Below are 24,198 nucleotides of genomic sequence, written 5' to 3' on the forward strand. Positions count from 1 at the left end.
TTTAAGATTCCCCACAGCTGCCCTCCGTCGGACTTCAGGCCGTGTCTCAGTCCCAGTGTGGCCAATCTCCGAGAAGACCAGCAAAGCATCATTGGCTTGGTCAGCCTTTACCTGACCAACTACACAGATTCATCAAACAGCGCTTTTTAGCTTTCTTCAGGATTTGGCCCGAACTGTTCGGCAGATTTCCACACATAAAGCACCCATTCGCCACTTAGTTCTCAACAGTTCCCGCCTCCTGGGCAAGACAAGCTACCTTTAGCTAGGAGCCTCATCATCATGGTTTCACTACAACTGCTGAACCACTCAACTGAGCTGGAGGCACTTTATAATGCTATGGCAAAACAGCCTAGTGAGCAATAAAATGCTTCTGGAAGTTAAGAATTAAGTATAGATCTGAAGATTCATGAAATCATGGGCGGGCAGTAAAGCAAGAGACTGTCGTTTAGAGCCAGAGGAAAAAGAAGATGAGAACCCCTTTGTATAGATCTGAAGATTCATGAAATCATGGGCGGGCAGTAAAGCAAGAGACTGTCTATACGATTTAGTAGCCAGAGGAAAAAGAAGATGAGAACCCCTTTGTACACCTGAGCTCTGCATTGCATTCATTCCAGGTGGTCTCTACAGTTCACTCTTTGACTCCATATCCGAGTCTACTAGTCTGAACCTTTTCGACTCAAAGGCACATTCTGTCTTTGATTGGAACAGCAACACTTAACCCAGAAAAGAAAAGGTAGCAAGCTATGAAGACAAATCTGCCAATCAAAATGACTTTGTGAGCCAGATTCCCAGTTTAAAGCTCAATCTAGTACCCAATTATAACCCTAACTGACCAACAACGATTTAATAAGACTGCCCAATGCTGATTCCAATTAACCCTAATTCTTAGATTCCTGGGTGTGGTTGAGTCCACCAAAATGACCAATTCCAAGAAAATTCAGTCTATACCGATTCGGATAACAATCAAAACCAAATTTTGAATATCAATCCCATATCAAAGTTCGTTATCACATGCTATACCCAGAATATTACAGTTGTTGCATTTAGAGACTCAACTGAGCACCAAGTACCTGCAAAACAAAATAAATAAAGGGCATGTAGGCAGATGGAAACTTCATTGAACCTGCAAGTAGAAAAGACAAAAGGCTTTAACTCCAAAATTACTTAAGGCCTATTCATCTATGTACAGAGCTAGATTTAAAGTTTAAAACAAATACATATCATGCTACAGAAAATCAAGTTCAATAAAGGCTCTAAAAGTATTCTATACATCCCTACACAAACATCTTTCTCTTTCCCTTTCGGATGGCAATAGCTTCTGCAGCAGCATCTTCCCTCTCTGGAGTGTCTTCTGCAACAGACTGCTCTTGAATGACTAGGCCACGGTTCCTAGAAAGCTTCCTGATCGGAGTACTAGGTGCTGTTGCTTGATATCCTTGTTCTGCATACTCCTCAGAATCACCAGATGCACTCAATGGACTTCTATCTGGCATCAATTCCTCCCCAACTTCCACCATCTCCTTCATCAACTGCAAATTAGAACATGGGAAAATTTTATCAAGACAACTTGTCAATCACCATTAAGAATTAACCTGTGTTTCGTTTCAAATTACAACTGCTCCTTACCTTCCAATCATTAAAGTCAAATTTGAAGATGAAGTGGCTATAAGAAACATCCTTAGAGGCTATTAGCTCAGCTCTAGGAGAATTCTTTGGAACTGATAATGGACAAAATAGACAATAAGCAACAAGACAGGATCAAGTAAAAGAGTCAGAAACAAATTCTTATTACTCATGATGGATCTTACAAACTAAATGGCATCCATCTTTGTCCACTTTGATCTCAGCCCGTCCATCCTTAACAAGAAACGATAGAGCAAATATGTTCTCGACTGTCTGTGCAAAAGAGTTTCTGTTCAAGACCAGATTTTCAAGCTTGACCACCTTCTTCGTCCTCAGAATATTGAAGATAGCTATGACATTCTTATCAGTGTCAGTTTTTTCTTCAGCAGTGTTAGCAAGCTGGAAATGGACATTCAAAAAGGAAAAGTATAAATGAACACATAAAGTAACATAGCCCATTCATCCCACCGAAAAAAAAAAAAGAAAAAAAGAGTAATACAACCCAGGGGAGGAGAAACTATAACATTATTTGGAAGATATAAATGAGTTAGTGTAATCAGTTTATTTGGCGCAAGTATAAAAGTTCAAACAGTTAGCCTAATGATTCGGAGGAAGGGGAAGAGTTTCAGAAGCTAATTTAATCTGGAGCAATAAGAGAGCTGCAGGGTTAACTATTGAGAACCCTGTACCACCATGTTGTACCCCACATTTAGCAGCCTCTGTTTCAGAAACTTTCAACTACAGGAAGTTCAACCCAATATGAGGTGCAGTGCTTTAGTCTATCTACAAAGACAGGCCTGGTGTAATATTTCCAAACAACAACCAAGTAAGGAGGTTTAGCAAGTGGCTAGAAAAATACTTCCATAAACTATTTAACAGGATATACTGTGAATTTCAAGAAAAATGTACTTCTTTCCTAGAACAGCAATACTATTAAGTCAACTTCCATCAACAGTCTAGTAGATTTTACTGCCAGAATGCAATAAACACACATCAAAGCTGGGAAACCAAAGAAACTCACCTGTTCAGGACGAGCATGCTCAGTTGGCCTCACACGCTTACGTGAAACTGGAACCTTTCGCTGCTTTAATTCTGTAGCCATAGGCCCAAGCCTTACAAAATAAAATACAAGGAAAATATCACCCCAAAAAATGCCTAGATGAAATCAAGCAAATTATCTATTCTAAAACAATTGTTAAATTGTTGCTTACATCGTGCAGCATCCAGGGGTCCTCCCAAAAATATGACCAACAGTCTTGCCAATATCACTCCAAGCCATTGAATTCCGATAATTATCATGATTAGCTCCCCCTCCACCTCGCCCAAACTCTCTGAGAAGACAAGTTACAAAATCCGATGGAGTTACTCCCTCATTTCCTTCTGCATTAACAGACACTACCACAGTGTTGACAATTTCCAGTAGGGCCTCTACATCTGCAACCTGTTCTCTGGGCTTCTGAACTAAAACCCAGATGAGAACAACAAAGCAAACAAGTACAATTTAGTACACAAACAAAAGAGTATATGCTGTAACAAGCATAACAATATACTGCAACGGTAACTGTAATTTTCTTTCTCAAGGGGTTAAAATGCCCTCATACCATGGCAAAACCAGTATCTCCAACCCTCAATACTAAATAATACTAACAGGAGCCCATCAACCTTAGTCCTAAGGAAGCCAAGTCTTATATGAAAATAAAATAAAACCTCACCCTTGGAAAATATGATCACAAAAAAAGTATAACGGAAGCAAAGCAAACTCCTTATAACAATCTATTTTAGTTATCTTGACTTTATACCCTGAAGTTTTTTTAAGTACCTCTGTTTCCAAAGCTATCCAGTGTACCAAGTATCTCTTTGAAGTCAGATGTTTTTGCTCGAGAAAGTTCTTCTTTTTCACCTGGAAGACATCAAAAAATCCATTTAACAATCAAACATCACAACCAACAAGTAGAAAGAATCAAACAGATCAATTGTTGGACAACCCTCGGCAAAAAAATAAAGTAAGGAAATTTGAAAAGAAAATCTAAAACAGAACTGCACGCACCATGAATGCGGTTCCTCACAGCCAGAATTTGGGACCGAAGGGCTCTTCTTTCAGAATCATCCTGCTCCTGGACGCCTTCTGTTGTACTTCTATTCACCTCTTTGCCTTTCCTGACCCTTGACATTTCTTTGATTCTTAAAAAACAGGAAGAAAAAAAATGAAGTTTTCAGACAAGAAATTTAGAAATTCATTTGAGAAAGAAAGCTAAACCCTGGGTCATTGGAGCCTTAGCCGATTTTTGCCCCCGAAATAAAAATTAGCATTCGATGAACATGATGTTTACCTAATCTTTAAAGCCCACACACCAGAAACAAAAGGAAAGACTGTAGATAAAGAAAAACCCAACCAAAAATAAATAAAGAAAAGATAGTTGGGGCTTTACCTGAGTCGACCAATAACGAGTTTCCGATTGAATACCTAGAAAAAAAGGATTTTTCTAGGGGAAAGAGACGAGCAGAGGACTCTTAATTCTTCTTTCACTGAAATTCTTCCGAGTTCTACGATCTCGCTGCAAAAGAAGAGATGATGAACGAAGAAGGAAGAGCACGGCAGAGTGTTTAGTGACGGGTGAAAGATGTTTTGAAATGAGAAGAGAGGATTTAAAATAGTTCGAAAAAATCGCGGGAACTCAAATTGAGAAAGAACGCGCGGTGGTAACCCTGGAAATAGAAACCAAAAATAATATTTTCGTCGCAGGAGCAGAAGATCTGCTTTAGGCCAAAATTCAACTTGATATTTCGTTTTGTAAGCAACGGAATTTTCTATTAATAATTTGTGACGCCTTAACGCAATCAATTATATTTTTTTCCCTTTTTTGCTAAAACTAAATTATGGGTCATAGCAGATAAACGAATGCGACCACAACAAGCCTTGTCGCAACCCACAATTGAGGGTTTTTTTTTGTTTTTGTACGATTCAAAAGCAAACCGTGGTGGGGTACATGGATTCCTTTTTTCAATCAATTCTTTTTTTTTTTTTTTTAAATGAAAAATAGAGGATGCAATAGCGGCAACCTAGCGCCGCCTGCTACGCAGATTCGGACTTTTTATCGAGTGCGACCTATGGACTTTTTATCGAGTACGACCTATACAAGCATTAGCCCCATGCACTGCTAGCGCAAGCACTGGCCCCGTCAGCGGAGCACCACCGGAGGCCTAATATAGTCCACAAAAGCCGGTAGCGCTCATGCCCAAGCCAAAGAGCACACAACTATCCAATACAATAAACAGATGAGCAGAGGGGATTCAAACTTGGGACATGAGGTTTATCAAACCACTTGGGAGTGAACTGTGAGTTAAGTATCTCTAAGATATCAACCTAGGATGTCAAAAGGCCAGGTTGGGTTTGGCTAGTCTTGAACCCTAACCCTGTCCTAAATACTGAAACTGAAACCTGAGCCCTACCCACCTCTTCCAGAGTTTAAAAATCTCCAATACTAACCTAACCCTGACAGGGCTTGACTCAACTCGGCCGCCTTAATTAAAATTGATAGAATCTGGTTGGCCCTAATTTACCTTGACCCATACCTCTCTCTTTTCTTAATGGTTAGTTTAATAAAACTATGGGATTACTACCAATCTAATTGTGTTAGTATCTAACATTGATTCCTCCTATGAAAAAAAAAAACGTTAGTAATTGGGGAAAAGATAACAATGAGAAAAAAGTTTAGCATCCACTATATTATACATATTTACAAATAAACTTTTATTTTATTTATAGAGAAAAATATATTTTTAGGCATTATTTATGTAAATATATTTAGATTGGGGGATGTGAGATTTGGAAAATATATTTACATTTGGAAATGTGAGATTTGTGGAATTATATTTATGGAATATGAGATTTATGTAAAACTATTTATGGAAATATATTTAGATATTTAGAATTAGTGGGATATAGAGATTGTTACTTATAGAAAGAAAAAAAAATACTCAAATTGATACTTACCAAAATAAAAGGGTTACTTAATTTGTCCAAACCATTTTAAAATTTAAATATAACATTAATTATATTAAACTAACATAGGGTCGAGTTGGGTTTGGCCGGGTTAGCCCGAAGGCTAAACCCAACCCAAACCCTATCAATGCTGATTATTTTGTAACCCAAGCTCGAAATTGGGCTGAGATCGGGCTGGGTTCAAGGGGTTTGGGTCGATTTGGGTCAACAGCATTTGACTGACACCCCTACATAGGATACTTTCGTTTATGTTAAGAGTACAAATAGTGTCTCCACCTAACAAATAAATAAACAATGTAACTAATCACAATGAAGGCAACTACTTTCGCATAATAAATCTTTATATCCTCGTAAAGGTTGACTCCATGGGAGTAATCTAAACAATGGCACGACTCTCCATGTATCTCTGTGTCCTCTCTCACCAATTTATCATAGGACTTTGCTGATTATGAACTCTCCAGGTAAAATGAGTTTTCATATCCTACAATATAATCTAAAGAATAATATATAGAGAGGAAGTGAGTTTTAAAAAACTCAGTGAAATCAACATAATCATATACCGTGCAATCATCACAAACATCGATAAACAATATATAAATATATGATGAGATAATGAATTGATATTCGAATATATTTATAAATTATGATAGACAAGCCTCTACAATAAACACAAATTACAACACTAGTATCCTCTGGAAATGTCTCGTCACTCTAATCCCTCACGGAATTGTTACCTCTATTTGGATCCTACGGTAAAATGGTTTAGTCACGTCATATTATGGTCGGGATTATTGTCACCGCTCTCTCACCGCACCATTAGCAACGAGTATTGGCATGTGTTAAGAAAAAGTCTAGCATAAATATCTAATGCAATGTAATCAATGTCTCGTGCTACATGTGATCCGGATACCTTCCCTCGTGCCTACTGCCATGTTGGTCCGCGTATCATTTTCACACAAAGATGTCATTCCCCATGAAATTCATACATCGTACTAGACTAACATCCCGTAACTCTATGGTTGTCAACATATACATGGGCGAAAGCCCTCATCGTTTTTCCACAAAAATCACGCATCGCGTTGAAAGTACCACGTATAAGCCCAATACTATGTATATGCAACCTTCTAAATTGCACGACGACAGTGGGCTTGTGCCTCCTTACGAAAATCAGACATCCTGTTAGATGACAACAGGACCAAGCCACTGCCAATCATGGGTCACTCGACTTTAATACCCATGCCGGATGGGTAGTAGCATTCGTCAGATTTTATTAGCCAATGCATCTAGACACATATTGACCACGCACCTAGTGAATCTTAGTGGATAATGGGCATTAGGGGTAATGGGTGAACCCACAACTAGTTAGTGCATACATATACACATATAGTTAGTACCATGCCACCCAACTTGATCACGTTTAACATTCTCAAACATCAATTGAATAAATTAAATGATGATGTAAGCATATTATATCACATTACCTTATGTCCTTGCAAAATCTCACAACAATTTATAAATTCACATATACAGCATTTGCAATCATAAAAAATACAATTAAGTCAAATGCACAATACATGAAAATGTATTCCTCATCTGTCAATGACAATAATGATCTAAAATATCAAAGAAATCCACGAAATTAAGAGTGCAAACAATCCACAATAACCCTATAAAACATAAATAATAACTTAAGTTTTAATCATAAATCAAATTAGGCATCAAACAAACCCAACTTACGATTCCGGATAGGGGGTGGCAAGTTAAGTTCACTAGGGCCGATCAATTGCACCCTTGAATGTGACAAAAAAGCCCTAGTTCAAACTCATTTATAAATCAAATGAATGGGGAGGGGGTTTAGGACTTCAATGGAATAGTGGTATTGTTCCCAAAACACTTCCTAATCATCCGAATTAGTTCCGAATAAAAAGGGCCCAATTTGGTTATGAGAGACCCGCCTGTTGGCATCTCAAATATGATGAATTGGTTTCAAATGGAAAATATAACATAATTCATCGTTTAATGAGACAGGAAACATAATGGAGAATAAGAATAAACATTTAATTAATATAAACTTTCACCACCCTCATTATTATTGTAAACATCCACCATAAATACCATGAAATAATAGTTGTAAATAGGGTTTTTAGAGTAATATTACCTCAATTTATCATTGTGATTCGCGCTTCGGTATCGCTAAACGTGCAAGAATCTCACCAAATTCCAAGCTCTTATCCTCTCTCAAACTCTCAGTCTTCAAGCAACATAAACAATTCGTTTATGAGGTTAGGAAAAAAAGAAGAACGGGGTTTTAAGTTTGAAAACCCGAAACGCCCTTTTTTGGGCAGAGGGGCAGTCGGTCAAACTGATCACCCGCCCCATATCTTTCACATACGAAAGCTGATTTTGACAGACTTCGGAGGGTGGGTTCCTCTAAATATTTATGAATAAACTGTATGCATTACATTGGCATTGAAGTATTATAACATTGGTTTTCACGCATGCCAAAATCTCATTGATGCCTATGGAGTGACCTTATCTCTCATTTTAAAATCAAATAAGGTGGTTAGATATTTTTCTGGTTCATCAAAATCCATAGGTTTGATTCCCAAATTTTCGGTCTCAACTCAGATGATCAAAAGTTGCATCCTATTTGCACTTCAGGTTCGTGGACCTAAAATGATGGATTATCGGATTAGAATTTTAGGAAATTTTACAAATATTACTCTAATATGATCATTATTTACTTTATCTTTTATAGTTTTATTACTCATCTATATATTTTTTTTGAGAGGGGCCAGGGTAGAAATTACTAATCTATCTTAATATCCTCATATCGGCTACATTAAGTTCATCTATATGATATTTCTTAACAACATAATACTTTGCACCATACATAGGGGTATATAGTAATTTTTCAACTCTTATGTTTTGTCCCTCTGGGCAATTATCATAAACATTCTTATTTTTTGTCATTTCACCAGGTTTCACCAGGGCTTTGTCTTGTGAATTTAGAAAACAACAATGCCCAGTAAATATAATTCTCAGAAACATTCCACTTAAAAATATTCACTTTTAATCTTGACCGTTCACGATTAACGCCGGTCACGTGACAATTAGCAAACGGCCGTGAGATATTAGGATTTTGCTTCAAAGGGTAATTTGGTCTTTCCGAAAACATTAACTTACTGATTACTAACTTCATCACAGATGCCTTTCGTTCCCGCTCGCGTTTTCCCTGAAATCTGCAGTGATTTGCTCGCATTCATAGTTCATTGTAATCTTCTTCTCTTTCCATGGACGCGTTCGATTATGAAAAATAATGGAATCAACCCTGCGATTAATGAAGGCGATTTTCTTCTTCATCGTCCGCTTCTGCGTCGTCTCTAAACTTTAGACTTGTACTTTTGGAGGTTCTTCTTCTTCTCAGCCTGTCAGACTTCACTCTCTCAGGTCCGGCAAGGTTCGACCCATTCATCTATTTCTCTCATTTCTCTTGAAGCTGGTATTGTATGCTTCGATATTTATTGAAAAAGATTACTTTTTGTGTTCGATCTGTTGTGAAAATGTCATATTATTTTTATCTCAACTTTATTTCGTGTAGGGTTTCTTTAGTTCAATTATCGTGCTTCTACCTGGTTTCGATCAGTGTTTGTTTGGTTAATCTATAAATGATTGAGATATATTGTGGGGTTGGTGAGCTACCTGTTCACTATGGCTCTGTGTGGGCTGCTGTCTGTTTTCGATCTGTTTAGCTTCTATTTTGAGTCCTTAGAAGTTAAGGATGGATTTAATACTAGCCTTCTAGCACCTCTACTGATTTCTTGCCAGCCCCTGGCTGTAGAACTTCTCTAGTTTACTCGTCTGGTTCAAATTACTATCGGTTTGTCCTACAAGGCCGGACATATTTGATGGGTTATCAGCTCCATCAGTAGGATTGACTCCAGTCCAGCTTTGCTTCTTACCGCTTACTCAGTAATATACCCACTTGTATTTGGTGTTTATGATCCTCATCCTCATGCATTCTCTTTATCTCTCAATGTAGGAACAAATTGAAATTGATTAATAAATTATGGCTCAGCCAGGTTGTTCCTGTTTTTAATATGATCCAAAATGAATAATATTGGACTCGGCAAAGTTGACTTTGATAATGAGAACTTATTTCCTTACAAAAGACTATTATAATGTGAATTAATAGATTCCAAATGAAGAGGATTAAAAAATTACAGTGAATAGGTCTGCTTAACCCATTTTCCTGATAAATTTCACTGCTTAACCCATTTTATTGGTATTTTCTATACTTTATTGAAGAGGAGTATCAATCAATCCTTGAAATGTTGGATTTGTGTGTTGACATCTGCAAATGTTCCCATATGCATTGTGTGCATTCCTGCAGCCATCAACACCCAAACCCTCTCCTTAGTCTAATCACCCCCATTACCACACCAAAAAAGGTATGTTCTTGGGAACTTATTATGCAAGATTGATCAATGATAGATTTGTTATTTGATATTTTCCTTTTCAACCATTGATAGGCTTTCAATTTGATATCTTCCTTTTCAACTAATACTGCACTGCATCTAAATATTTTGGCTTTTGTTATATCATTATGCAAATGTGTGTATGGGGGGGGGGGTGTTGTGATGTATTAACTCCGGTGCCATTACTGATTCAAACTGCTTTGAGACCTGTTCACTTCAGTTTGTTTTTGACCACAGCCAATGAGGATTTCTGGGAAGGTTACTTAGGAATGGTGATTCCTCAATTACACACCATCCTGTAAGAAAAGGGTTGTGATGAGAAAATCATAGCTTTCTGTTAGTTATGTCTGACCTGCTTAAACTCTCTAACTAAATTTATAACCCTTCTGTTTCAAAAGATTGCAGCTTGGCCAAGACTCAACCAAACTGCATCTGACTTGTATCTGAGGCAAATCTCGCTAACATTTCCAGACCTTGTGTTTGGAGACTGATTTTATTTATTTATTTATTTTTCGTTTATGTGGACCAGAATATGTGTATTTGAAGTTTGTGGGGATGGTCTTTGAAAAATGGCTGTGGATGGAGAAATATGTTAACTTGTTTGAACTATTCTCTTTTCTCTTGTTAGAGTTTGCATGCTATGTCAGATCTTTGGGTATGCTATCACATTTTCAGCATATTAACAAAATTCATCTATAAGCTACATCTTAATTACTGATATTTCCTTTGTATTTGACAATAATCTCAATGGAAGATTGACAAAATTCCGTGCAACAAATATTCATTTAATAGATTTATTACACTAAAAAAATTCAATAACCCTGCTAGTGGATTCTTGGTCAATGACACATGGAGATGAAGTTTTTGTTCATGAATAAAGTGTTGCAGGGAAAGGGAGTCTCTATCGTTGACATCTGGACCAAATCCTTATAAACATGCTTGGATGATAGAGGACCTCCCTTAGTTGGATTAGGAATATTGTTTATCTGAAAATTTCTTCCCTGAATTTCACAACATTAATGGCTTTGGGAACAAGATATAGTTACTAAACTATATTTGTCAACCTCTATTTGGTTCTCCTTTACACGGTCTTGTTATAATTAGCATAAGAATGAGCTAAACAATGAAAAAAGAAAAAAGAAAAAAAAAGAAAGTGAAGTACTAGAAAAATTTTAGAACCAGCATAGTATTTCATTGTAGCAAGTATAAGATGGACTTCGATGCAGGAGTGTTTCTGTTTATGTGTGAGAAAGAGAGAGTAACAAAAGATCTTTATTTCTAATGTTCAAATAAACTTAGTTAATCAATTTAGTCATCTAATATCATAATTTGGATAGGAATGGAGTTTACATAACCAAAGTAACTAAACAATTTTCCAGGCATATTTAAGAACCAAACAATTTTTTATTACTTGTGTGATCCCACAGATCTGATTCTACATATGCATGATTGGGAATCCAATTCTATAGAATTGTGGAACCAAACACGTCCATGATCTTCACCTACAGAGATCTCCATTATTCTCGTCAGGGTTTGTCACTATGATTTATTCCTCTATTCCTATTCATTATATTCTTCATTTTCAGATTATTGGAGGGGATTCGGTACTTTTAGGTTTTTCCTGTGCAAGGTAAGATGATGTACGGGGACCAGCAGCCACAACAGCCACCGCCGCAACCACAGCCACAACAGGGCGGTGATTTTCACAGGCCACTTCCCCCAATGCGACAGCCCTCAGCTTCTTCAACAAATATGTCATCTGATTATCAATACTCTTCGACTTCCATGCCCTATGACTGTAAGGATTTTTGTTCTCCTTGTTATGACTGTTTGGATTTGATGACGTTGATAATCTTAGTCTACTGTTGCAAAATTTTGTTCTTATTTGTTTGCTGTTTGGTTGATACCAAAATCAAGTCTTATTCAAGTTGTTTATGTGAGTTCATCAAATCTGATATTAATTCTCGTCATGTGTGATGATCTGAACCTTAAGGTTAGACATTGAATTGTTTGCAACTAGGTAGTGAACTAGGCGTTCAGTTTGTGTGGCTGTTATTACTCTTATTATATTCTAATGACTGGGACTTCGGACATTTAAACACAACTACTCATATCTGATGTACAGGATTATGCACTAGAATTGGGCTTACTCCAGGACCCTCTCTCAGTGAAGCAGCTGTCTTTTAGGTGATTTCTTAGAGAATTAGGGTTTCAAGTAAGTAAACAGTACCCAAGATGGATTCGACCAGGCTTGGATAAAATGAATTGTATGCTGTGAAGCTTGCAACCCTGCTGTAGTATCAGTTTTAGACCGTGGGAATAAGGCTAGATTTAGATTTAAGGGCTTAAAAGCTGAATAGGAGGGCAATGGTGAAGTAAGCTGTTGATGGGAAAGCTGATACCCACTTTACACCAATACAATCCCACATGGTACATTTTGGGTTCCTAGGATCCCATTCGCCACTGTACAAGTTTTCTAAATTTTTTCCAAATCAATTTTCTTGACTATCTTCCCTATTTGCTTTATAATGATTTTGATTTACACAAGTACTTCCTTGACCACCTCGCAAAGCACTTGTTTTGGAAGTATTTTGTTGATCTTGAGTGAGTTCGTTTTGTTCTAGGATATCCTCTTTGTAAAGTCTCATATTCTCATGCATAGACTAGGTGCCTTGCCAGAAACTCGTTTTCTGACCCCACGGACTTTGCGCAAAAGAGAAAGGGGAAGAAGAACACCCCATCTCTTGAACTGTAAAAGAACTTAACTCTTGTGACGAAAGCGGTCTTTCTCTATTAGGAAATCAAAACACATTGGCATAGAGGCGGTAGTATGTTTGATTTACTCTTATTTCGAAATCTGGGTCAAAACTACTGATATTTTGCATTGTATCTCAGTTTCAAGAATGGTTGAAATGGAACTGGGGCGTGATTGAATAGGAATGCAAGGTTGACTTTTCGGCACCAAAAAGTCAATTAGAAATACATTGTTACCACTGAAATTTCAATCCTTTTCATGAGTTTCAAAGGAGGTTTTGCCTGTTAGAGGGAAACAATTCAAAATCCCCAGGTTTTATAATTTTGGCCAGGTCATTGACATTTCTTGGAAGTGCAGGGGATTATTATGACACATATTTGGCACATTTGAGCAGGATTTGTTTATGATTCAAATTTACAAGTATACCTTTTTTCCTTTTAAAGGGTTAGAGCCTTCTTGGAAGTTGGAACTCTATGTGCTACACTTTTACCGTCACAGTATGGGGGGAAAATTTCAGGGGTGGTTCAATCTTGTTTGTCATTTTTGCTTGACTCATGTAACCACGTACATAGAACAAAATTCCATCGAAACTTACGAAATTTCCGCCGAAATTTTCCATTTTGGGAACCTCAAAACGAAAAACTAGGGTACCGGAAAAAAATCCCAAGTTTTGATCAAAATCGTTGAAACTTGTCGAAACCTGGTTCAACCAAGCTAGACTAGCTAGTTCATGAGAAAAAAAAAATCCAAAATTTCGTGGAAACTTGGGACTTTTTCATGCAAGTTTCGTAGCTTTTCCATATTTTCAATTTTTTTTTCTTTCATGTTTCCCCAAATACCCCTTCCATCAGGACTTTCCTATCCAAATTGCGTATTCCCTCAAACTGGTTATCTAAGCATGTTGATGACCAGATTTATAAAGTTACAATTGTTGATTACCTTGACAACCATAGGCATCAAATGTCTTGGGATGTCTCGTTGGTTGGAGGAGAAAAGTTACAATCATAGTACTACTCAGATCACAGGATGGATCCACCGAGGCACTCCTCTTGGCACTGAGTTGTACTTTCCTTTTATTGTCAGTTACTTTGTATTAAACGTTTTGAAGTTAAAAATTATATATTGGATGTTATGTACTTAAGTAGTTAAGTTTATAGTGTACTTCGTGGACAATTCTGCATTGATGTTATGTACATTAAATGACATATCTACATTGATATTTTAGCAAAATACAGCCAATGTGTTCTTTATACTCTAATTAGCTTAAATGCAGAGTCCCACCCTAAAATACTCCCTAAAACCTATTGAAACTTCATGTCGAAACTTGCACAAAAAAGTCCTAAGTTTCTTCGAAATTTCCAATTTCCCACCTAGGTTTCCCATTTTCACCTAGTTGAAACTTGAGTTTACCCTCGAAATTTTTTCTATGACCACGCACTTGTAAGTTGTAACACTTTGACATTGTGTCACATGTCATATTAAATAGCTTTTCTACATTTCTAATGCATACTTTGTTTGTTTTCATTTAGTTTTGTGCGCGGCAGCAATACTCTTTGTTTAGAATAGGCTATATTTAAGAAAGTATGCAGCAGCGTAAGTTTTACACTACCAGCCTAGTTCACGAAAGTAAAGACCATTTGAGTTTTGTATTTTATGATCTAAATGTTCCATTGTGTTTATAGTGAATCTTAATTAGGGTTTTCCTGAAAGGCTAAGGTATGGCCATTTGACCACTGAAAATTCCCTATCATGACCATGCACCGCGACATGCAGGGTTTTGGTTGTTTTGCAAAACATTTGGGTTTTGATCAGGGTTAAATCCTGGGTGGATGACCAAATTTTAAGCATTTGATTTATTTGGATAATATTTTAAACTCAGATGATGGTCTAGTTATGTGTTCTTAAACACTGCAGGATTGTACAAGGCAATCTTTTCTTAATTTGCCTTGCTTGGGTGAATTTCCAAATAACCTTAGTTTCTGCCTTGATATATTCTTGCAGATTTGCTCAGGATAATGTTCTCTTGTACTAAGTGCTTGTTGGAAAGGTGTCAGTGCCTGTAGTTATTATTTAATTATTAATAGTTATTTACAATTTTATGTACTTTTGCAGCTCATGGGGACAGTTTTGCTGCCAAAAGAATTAGAAAACTTGTTCAGCGAAGAGCTGTTGATTATACCAGCACTGTTGTACGATATATGCAGGTAAATAATTATAGCATGTAGACATTAGTAAGATTGGCAACATATGTTTCGTTAATATTATGCTTCATTATGATCATCTGCTGATTATTCTAGCATCAAGTGACAAATACCGATGCTGTTCTTTTTCATTGATAAATTTAATAGTTGGTTTTCCATTTTTATATTTTGCATGTTGGATATGAGAACCATCGCATAATGTGCTTTTGGCTGTACTGACTTATATTGCTACTAAGAGATTGAGAAGTCCAAGCTACCGAAGAGGTACAGTTGGTGAAATAACCAGGCAAGCTTGATTAATGAAGAACTGTGAAGGTGGTCTCATGTATACAAAGGACAGTTTCCTTGGCTTGAAATATCAAGAAGCTGAAAGGGTTTTCTCAAGGATAATTTTAGAGCTTGAATTTATATGTTCAGGATAGGGAAGGGTTTTGATGGCTGGACACGAAGTAATTGCAAGACAATGAAAATAAAAACTTAGGAGTGAAATTAGAAACTCGGGAGATTTTTGGTGGTGAAATTGGGCAGCAGTGTGGATCAAGTGATGCGGGTGGTTTGGGAATGCTCTGGACAGGTTATGGAAGGACTCTGATGGTTGTATTCTACTATGCAGGTGGTATTTGCATGAGTTAGGATTTGTGGAAAGTGAGGGTCCAAAAGGGGGAATGGGAGATAGCTATGAGTCTCGACCTGCCCCCCTCCTTCCTCTTTCTGTCTGGTTGCTTTTGTCCAGCTCTCAGCTCCATGTGTCAATGATTTGTAGCATATGGGATGACCTGCTTTCAAGTTTATAGCTACAATGTCATAGCTTCATAACTAGCAGTGTCCTTGATTTTCCTCTTTGGGGATGATGTTGATTATAGATATGGCAAAAGGCTATAAATGCTTTTTATCTTTTGCAGACTCGGATGTGGCAGCGGGATGCAAGGGACAGGACTGCATTGCAACCTACACCAGCGGCAGCAATCGATGTTAGTTAATATCCTATATGAAGTGTGAACTTTTCTCATTAGTACTGGCCGTTCAAAAAATAAATAAAAAATTAATCTACTATAATCATATTGAGAACATTGCATTGCATCTTGGTATTTTAACCTATTGTCTGGTGTGCTAGCCATTTACTTTCATGGATCCTCCCCACCTCTTGGAAAAAAGAAGCCTTTTTACTGTATGTTTGTTGACTTTGTAAGTCTGCTTCCTTGACTTGGCTTCATGTTGTTGTTCTAGGTCCCTCTACCCTTTTCTTTGGGGGTGGGGAGGGGGGGGTACTATGCTTCTTGGCTTAGCATGTCTGTTTCCCTGAATCCTGACTTGGAGTTTCAGTTCATTTTGTTGGTTTATTGATCAGGGAGGTTTTGGTTGGCTGTTCTCAAATCCCTCTAACTCATTCGAACCAGATCCATATGTGGATTGGTCTTCAGACCCTGAGAATTTTTAAGTCCTTTCAAGAATTCATGCTCAACCTGTACTATCACAAGTCTTTTCAGTTATCTTATTCGAATATGGTTAAAAAAAAAAATGAAAAAGAAGGGCCATAGCCATGGCATGACTCTCTTGCCACTGTGGGTTCAGAATGTACACACCCTTACTCCTGCTTTTGCAGAGATGCGGTTTCCAGAGTCGAACTGCTGAACACTTGGTCAGAGTAAGGGGACCTCACTATTTATTGCACCAAGGCCATCCTTCACCTGATTATCGTTTGGCAATCAATCTAGATCTTATTTAAACTTCTTTTAAAATATTGTGTCCATATCCTTTTTTGTTTATTTAGGTTAGTACATTGAGATTTGAGAAGCCACCTTCTCATTCAGGTTGGGTCTATGTGATATACCCCCTTATCTGAAACAGCTACTGTTGAAGGAAGTTTTTGTGGAGTTTGTACCTGTTCTTGACTCCTAAACGTCTTTTTTGTTTGTTGCTGTGCAGATGTTACCAACTGTTGCATATGCAGATAATCCATCTACAAGCTTTGCTGCAAAATTTGTCCATGCATCCACAAATAAAAATAAATGCCCAATCAATCAAGTCTTGGTAAGTAAATTTGGAGTTTCCTCTTATATTGTGAGTTATGAGCAGGATGTGTTTTTCATTTGCTCATCTATCCAAGTGCAGGCCTGTGTCAGTTGATGTTATGAAGTATGATTACCTATTCATCTTGAAATGTTGATTTGAATATTATCTAAGGCTTAATCAGGAAATTTCCCTGTCTTTTGTGTTTTTTGGGTTGATCTTAGTTGTCTTCCCGTGTCCAGTCACCAGTGTAAAGCCAAATGTTCAATCTCCCTGCATTGTGTATGACAATGGTTGATGTTTCTTTCTCTTGTTTCTCTGTGGGATAACAGAGTAATGGAACAGTCCAAGGATATAATTGTTTATTTTTATTTCTTAATTTTAGTTTGCTTTATTATTTATTCCCAAGGTGTTACTGTTTGAATTTGTGACAACCTGTATTTTCTTCTATTAAAGTGGACTCCTTCAGGGAGACGTCTAATCACTGGCTCACAAAGCGGGGAATTTACACTTTGGAATGGCCAGTCATTCAATTTTGAAATGATCCTTCAGGTATGGACTATGGAGTTATAATTTTGTAGTTTTTGTTGACCACTTATGTAAAGGACTAAACAGGATATTGCTTGGATGTCAATTTTTTGTGCAGGCTCATGATCAGGCAATTAGGTCAATGATATGGAGTCACAATGAGAACTGGATGGTCAGTGGTGATGATGGGGGCTCAATAAAGTATGATTACCACTTTTATTTTTGCTAGCATATCTATATGTTACTGTTTTCATGGTAATTTGTGTCTCTTATTCTGGAATATGTTATGTGCGGGATACTTATTTTAGGTATTGGCAAACTAACATGAATAATGTGAAGGCTAATAAATCTGCTCATAGAGAATCAGTTCGTGACCTGAGGTACAGGTTTCTGTTATCCTTGATGGATGCATTCTTCCCTACAGACTTGCATCTCTCATGGTTGAGTTTTTTAACACATATTTTGTGGAACAGCTTTTGTAGGACTGACTTAAAATTCTGTTCATGTTCTGATGACACTACTGTTAAAGTTTGGGACTTTGCCCGATGCCAAGAGGAGCGTTCTCTCTCTGGTAATGTGACTCGGTCATTAAGTTTTGGAGTGGTTTTGGTGCTTTAAGTTTGTGTGCAATTTTGGAATCAAGAGTTTCAGCAAATCTACGTCTTTTAATGACACACTCATATGTCCTGTTCTCAATTGACAAATAAATTTTAATATGTTTTGTTATGAGGCTCTTGCCATGGGAATGATGAATGCCATCTTATCCAATTTGTATGTTGTTGCTATTGTAAATGTAGAAGTGATGCCCTCCTATGACAAATGGTTATTGTGATTTGGCAGGGAGCAAAAATGATACTGATAGTGTTTAACTAGAAGTCATCCTCACACATGAAACTGGAAAGAAGAATGAATAATATGAAGCAGAATAATAAGTTCCAGCTAGAAAGGGAAGACTTTTAGATTGCCATGGATAACTTGAAAGGGCAGAATGAAGACCACACCACAGTTTTTTGAGGGTTTCCAGGCTACATTTGGTGCCTAGTCAGCACTTTTACTTGTTTCAGTTGCCTTGATTTTCCGGTCCTTCCAATACCTAGGATCACATAAGCACCATGCCAAAGACCAAACTATGATGGGCATCCTGTGATGCCCCCAATTTAGTGATAGCCACTACTTCCAAGATTTTTTAAGAGGACCAGCTGATATAACCAGATGGAGAGACCCCACTCCCACCCCCCCCCCCCCCAAAAAAAAAAAAAAAAAAAAAAAGAAAAAAAAAGAAGAAAAGAAAAGAAAAGAAAAGAAAACCAAAACTAAATAAAGACAAAGGAGCCTTTTCTTGGGCCCCTCCAGGAAGGTGAACCTGGTCAGGGGCAAATTGGTCATTTTACCTTCCTTTTGGGAATCCTAGTGAGTCTAATTAGGTGCAGCATAATTTCAGGAGTCCAAACCTATTTTTACTTTGTTATACGAGTCCTTGTTTGTCAAGTTATGAAAGAGTACTAGTTCAAGTACGAGTGTCAAGTTGGAGTCACTATTTCAAATTAGATTCCATCTTAAGTTAGGAGTTTCCTTTAATTCTGCAAATATTATTTATTTAGGAGTCCTTACAACATAATTCTTTCTTTAGTTAGAGTCCTAGTTGAGTCTAAGTGTGAGGTAACTTCTATTTCAAATAGAACTCCCTGTTTGTTGGGTCCTATTAGGAAATCCTTCATGTAAAGGCTATAACTAAGAGGCATTCATGGGTAAACAGGCAGATTGATGAAGTTTGGATTGAAGGATATTGAAGAGAGGAATTCATGGGTTTTCCCTAGGAGGGAAAGCCTGCTATTGTGTTTGAGCTTATTAATTTTCTGCCGAATTCAAGTTCTTCAAAGCCCTCATCATCACCTACAGCAAATAATTAAACCCTACCCCTGCTGCCTTGCCCCTACCCTCGTTCCATCCGATGCCTATTCTTCACCTCCTGACCCTAGATTCTGCAAATCCCAGCCCCCTCCCTTTCCCAGGCCCCTCCCCCTTCCCCAATCCCTACGGCACCCGTCCCCCACCCTTTCCAACCAGTGTTGTCAAAGTGTCCGCCTAGGCGGCAAGACGGTTTTTCAACCACCTTGTTTTGAACAGCTTTATTGACATGCTGTTTTTTTGTCACTTTTTCGCTTAAGCGCTACTGCTTTGTCGCCTTGTGCACCTTATTGCCGCCTAGATGCTAAAACAACTGCTTTTTTGACTTTCTGTTTATAATATTTTTTTCTTTACTTTTTTTTTCTAAGTCAAAATTTATTCTACAAAAGCCATGTATAAATTTTAGAGCAAATTGCATTGGCACCCCAAAATGGAGGCTTTAAAGCATTGACACCCCACTTTTTGTTTGAAAAACACATACACCCCAATTCATTAAACACATAAGTCCATTCTGTTAGTAAAACAATTAATCCACTTTTTATTTTTCTTTAATTCCAAAAATGCCCTTACCAAAATTTGAGGAAAAAATAAAATAAAAAATCCAACAACAATGTTTGCATCAAATAACCTTCGTAGGCAGAAGAATGTCTTTTTTTTTTTTTTTTTTGGTAAATGAGAATAAGATTTTCTTGGAAGGGTATAATAGTCTTTGCAATAATATAACTAACCATTTTAACAAAATATGACCTATGTGTTTTTCAAACAAAAAGTGGGGTGTCAGTGCTTTAAAGCCTCCATTTTGGGGTGCCAGTGCAATTTGCTCTAAATTTAATAGCTTAGTCCTTTTGGAATTGAGACCTAAATTGCAAAGGAACTCCGAGGCCCAAAGTGACCTAGGACCTCTATATGCAACAGAATGTGAAGCATGAGCCATACTCAACATAAAAAATCAATGAATCATTAAATGGACAATGACTTGGAAATTGGAATAATAAGATCTATTAATTTATCATGTTGGCCTTGTTAGTACATTGTCATTGTTGTGATGCTTGATGAGATGAACTTTTTTTTTTGGATGAATAAATAATTTAATTAAACAAGGAAGGAACAAGAGAAAACGACCTTCAAGAGGAAGACCGGAAAGAAGAACTGAGGCCCCAGGAGACACCAATAAGCCTGTTCCTTGGGGTATCATCAATCGGGGGATAGGGGATGGCTAAGAGCCTAGCTGAAACATCAAAGTAGATGGCACTCCAAATCATGTCTGTAGAGCGGGATTTAGGAGTCCATCTTTGAAGATTGCGCTCCCACCATAGATGATGGATAGTGGCACAGAGGACTAGTTTACCAATCCGATCACAAATGGAGGAGCTTGAAAAGTTTCTCAAAAGTAGGTGGAAGAGCCAGTGGAGATAGAGGTAGAAATCGTAGAGAGAGCACGTGGTCTCAACAAGAGGAGCTTTCTCCAAACACATGAATGGTTGGAGGGCAATGGGACGGTCCAAAAGGAGTTAAACGGGTGGAGATAGGAGTAGACCCAATTAACCCAAATGGAATCATGCTTTGAAGCAACTTTCCAGATAAGTTTGAGGAGACAGGCCACATTGACATCAAGGATCCGACGAATTCCTAGGCCACCTTCGGAGATTGGACGGCAGTTGGTCGACCAACTAGCAGGATGGATGAAGTGCGAGGCTTCCCGCCCTTTCCAAAGGAAAGCACAAAGGAGGATTTCATGGCATGGATGGTAGATTTGGGAATGAAGAAGATTCCACACCAATAGAAGTAGGAAGATTGGAGAACGGAGCGAATGAGCACCACTCTACCGTCAAAAGAAAGAAGCTTACCTTTCCAAAGTTGAAGCTTCTTACGGATGGGGTCGAGCATGGGGCGACAATGGTGGTGAGTGAGTCTGCCAGGAATAAGCGGGAGGCCAAGGTAGACAATAGGGAAAGAGCCGAGCTTGAAGCCCGTGAGTTGGAAGAGGGAGGCACGCAGCTGATTAGAGACACCGAAAGAAAGAGGGTAGATTTGTCAAGATTGACCCTAAGGCCAGAGAGGGAGTCAAAGAGAGAAAGGCCGAGAGGAGAGGAAATGGACAAATGATTAGCTTTGGAGAATATCATAAGGTCATTTGCGAAAGTGAGGTGGGTAAGATTAAGGGATTATGCATTTGGGGATAGGGGAAGATGGTCAGTTTTAGATTGGAGGATGCGGGAGAGAGCCTCTAAGGCCTAGTAGAAAAGGTAAGGGGAGAGGGGGGCATCCTTGGCAGATGGCAACACGAGAAGGGAAAAATCCAGCAAGGGAGCCATTAATGATAATGGAAAAGCGGAGGGTGGAGATACTGATCTCAATCCAATGGACGAAGGGAGGAGGGAAACCCATAGAGGAGAGGACATCACTGATAAAGTCCCAACAAATAAAGCCAAAGGTTTTGTGGAGGTCAACCTTGAGAAGGGCGGCCAGGGAATGAGCAGATCTGTTAAAACCAGCGACAAACTCTGAACATAAGAGGATGTTATTCGCTATACTACGGCCGGAGATAAAAGCAGATTGATTTGAGCTCACAAGAGAAGGCAAAACCTTTTAAGTCTATACGCTAGAACTTTGGAGATGAATTTGTAAAGGAGGTTACAAAGAGAGAGAGGGCGGAAGTCAGAAAGGGAAGAGGCACCTTGCTTTTTGGGGATGAGACAAAGGAAAGTTTGGTTGATGGAAGAAAGTTTAGATAGGTTGAAGAAGAAGCTACGGATGGCACGAACTAGATCGTCCTCGATGAAATCCCAAGCAGCGAGGAAGAAACCAATACTAAAACCATTAAGACTTGGAGCCCGATTGGGTTTATGGGAACAGATAGCAAAGAGAATCTCATAAGGGGAATTGATGGTGCAGAGAGAGGAGATGGAGGAGGGATCAATGAATTTGTTGAGGAGGCTAGAAGGGAGGGGAGAGCGTGGAGGTAGGGATGGGGAGAGAGGAGACTTGATATAAAGAGACGACCTCAACCTTGATACTAGGAGGGTCGAAAATCCAAGTACCATTACTGGTAAGAAGGAACGGGATGGAGTTGAAATTGTGGCGAGCTTTAAGGAGCGATGAAAATAAGTGGAGGTAGAGTCCCCAAGCTTGAGCCATTTGATTTTAGCTTTCTGGCGGAGAAAACTTTCTTCAAGAGAGAAAAGAGAAGAGAGATTATAGGAGAGAGCTTTTTCATTTTCAGCTATGGAGGGGTTGGAGGGATCACTTTGGAGGAGGGACTGGACCCGCTGAAGGTCTAAGCAACAGGAGGAGACACTAGAAGAGACATTGCTGAAAGAAGAGGAGTTCTAAGAGCAGAGAGCATTTGTATTGCGGAGTTTGCGAGCAAAGGCGATGAGAGGGAGGGAGTGACAAGGGACAAGTTTTGACTAGGCCTATTTGACTGTGGGAATGAAGGGTTCAAAGATCACATGTCAAAGAATTTGAATGGCTTAGGACCAAAAGAGGCAGGGGGAGAAGATGGACAAGACATGGGGAGTGATTGGAAAGGCGGAGTGAGAGGAGGCATGGGAAGCGGGGAAGGATGAAAGCTAGGAATCATTCGAAAGGAATCGATCAAGTTTAGAAACAATTCTGGCAGATCCTACTTGTCGATTCCAAGTGAAGGGGTGGCCAGACCAACGAAGATCAAAAATACAAGATTCATCGATGCAGGAGTTGAAGTCATCAATCGTGGGAAGGTCATGGGGGAGCCTCCAACACGCTCATGAGAATACCGGATGATGTTGAAGTCCCCACCAATTCCCCAAGGGAGATCGAAAATGGTAGAGGAGATAGAATGGATATTCTCCCACAGTGGGTGCGATTAGAGGCACGATTGAAACCGTAAATAATGGTGAGAGAGAAGGGAGGAGAGTGGGTGGTGGAGATGCTGAGATGCATGAGTTGGGGAGAGGACCTCAAGAGCGTGATTTGGAATCTAGTGGAGTCTTAGAGAATCCAAATACGACCATTTGGGGAGTCAAGGGAATTTGAGAGAAAATACCAAGTAGGGGCAATGGAATGGGCAATCCGGTGGGCATTGTCAACTTGGAAATGGGTTTCAAGAAGGGCACAAAGTGAGACTTTAGAATCTTTAGTGGTGTTTTTAACATCAACATGTTTTGCATGGGAGTTGAGTCCCCTGACATTCCAAATAAAGAAGTCAGACATTTTGACCAGGGGGGCAGCATTACCCCTATTGGGGATAGGGGCAGGAAGAAGGATTGGTGGCATTCAAATTTGTAAAATTGAAGGGGGAGGTCTTACACAAGGGGGAATTCAGAGGGGAAGGAGTTTCGAATAGGTCAGGGTCAACAGACGAACTAGAGGAGGGAGGCATCGGTTTAGGGATTAATTGGTGTTTTGAGGGAGTAGAAGAGGGACTTGGGTCTGGGTGGATAGGTGGATTGTTGCCTATTTCGTGGGGTTAAAGGAGTTGAGAGGGATAATAGTAGAGTTAGCGTGGGCTAGAGGGGGAGATGGGGGAGCAAACTAAATTGGTTGGTGGAGATGGTTCGAAGGTTTTGGGCTTGGCTGCCGGAAGGTTCAGAGGCTCAAAGGCAATAGGGTTAATGTTGGTAGTGGGGTTAGAGGGGCAAGTGAGCGGAATAAGGATGGGCCCAAGTCTTGAAGGAAGAATAGGCCCATCAGGGGCCAGGAGGGAGGTGT

General features: G+C 38.7%; 2 protein-coding genes across 3 annotated transcripts in view; one reads left to right on the top strand and one right to left on the bottom strand.

Moving 5' to 3' along the window:
- Nucleotides 1-577: 577 nt before the first annotated feature.
- On the bottom strand, nt 578-4,428 carry LOC149001441 (Nse4, component of Smc5/6 DNA repair complex). The gene is made up of 8 exons (XM_089137228.1): nt 4,053-4,428; nt 3,671-3,804; nt 3,443-3,523; nt 2,835-3,084; nt 2,645-2,735; nt 1,809-2,022; nt 1,627-1,718; nt 578-1,529 (listed from the first exon to the last, which is right to left on the bottom strand). The coding sequence occupies exons 2-8, from the start codon at nt 3,792-3,794 to the stop codon at nt 1,275-1,277; spliced, it is 1,107 nt and encodes a 368-aa protein (XP_088993354.1). The 5' UTR covers nt 3,795-3,804; nt 4,053-4,428; the 3' UTR covers nt 578-1,274.
- A 4,400-nt stretch (nt 4,429-8,828) lies between these two features.
- Nucleotides 8,829-24,198, top strand: part of FY (Transducin/WD40 repeat-like superfamily protein) — a 44,391-nt gene continuing 29,021 nt past the window's right edge. The window contains exons 1-9 of one of the 2 annotated variants that reach the window (XM_089136804.1): nt 8,829-9,076; nt 11,691-11,902; nt 14,972-15,063; nt 15,963-16,031; nt 16,987-17,091; nt 17,527-17,622; nt 17,717-17,799; nt 17,907-17,978; nt 18,072-18,169. In XM_089136804.1, coding sequence (XP_088992930.1) covers nt 11,740-11,902; nt 14,972-15,063; nt 15,963-16,031; nt 16,987-17,091; nt 17,527-17,622; nt 17,717-17,799; nt 17,907-17,978; nt 18,072-18,169 — 778 coding nt within the window. In that variant the 5' untranslated portion in view covers nt 8,829-9,076; nt 11,691-11,739. Of the gene's footprint in view, nt 9,087-11,690; nt 11,903-14,971; nt 15,064-15,962; nt 16,032-16,986; nt 17,092-17,526; nt 17,623-17,716; nt 17,800-17,906; nt 17,979-18,071; nt 18,170-24,198 lie in introns of both variants that reach the window. The other variant, XM_089136803.1, reaches the window with a different exon arrangement.

This window comes from Hakea prostrata, chromosome 10 (assembly GCF_041222555.1).
Source record: "Hakea prostrata isolate BN-2017 chromosome 10, UWA_Hpros_2, whole genome shotgun sequence".
NCBI lineage: Eukaryota > Viridiplantae > Streptophyta > Magnoliopsida > Proteales > Proteaceae > Hakea > Hakea prostrata.

Coding starts and splice junctions, on each gene's coding strand:
- LOC149001441 (XM_089137228.1), bottom strand. CDS start 3,794: ATGTCAAGGGTCAGGAAAGGCAAAGAGGTGAATAGAAGTACAACAGAA. Junction 3,085..3,442: donor GGATAGCTTTGGAAACAGAG/GTACTTAAAAAA, acceptor TCTGGGTTTTAG/TTCAGAAGCCCAGAGAACAG. Junction 1,719..1,808: donor AGATGGATGCCATTTAGTTT/GTAAGATCCATC, acceptor GTCCATTATCAG/TTCCAAAGAATTCTCCTAGA.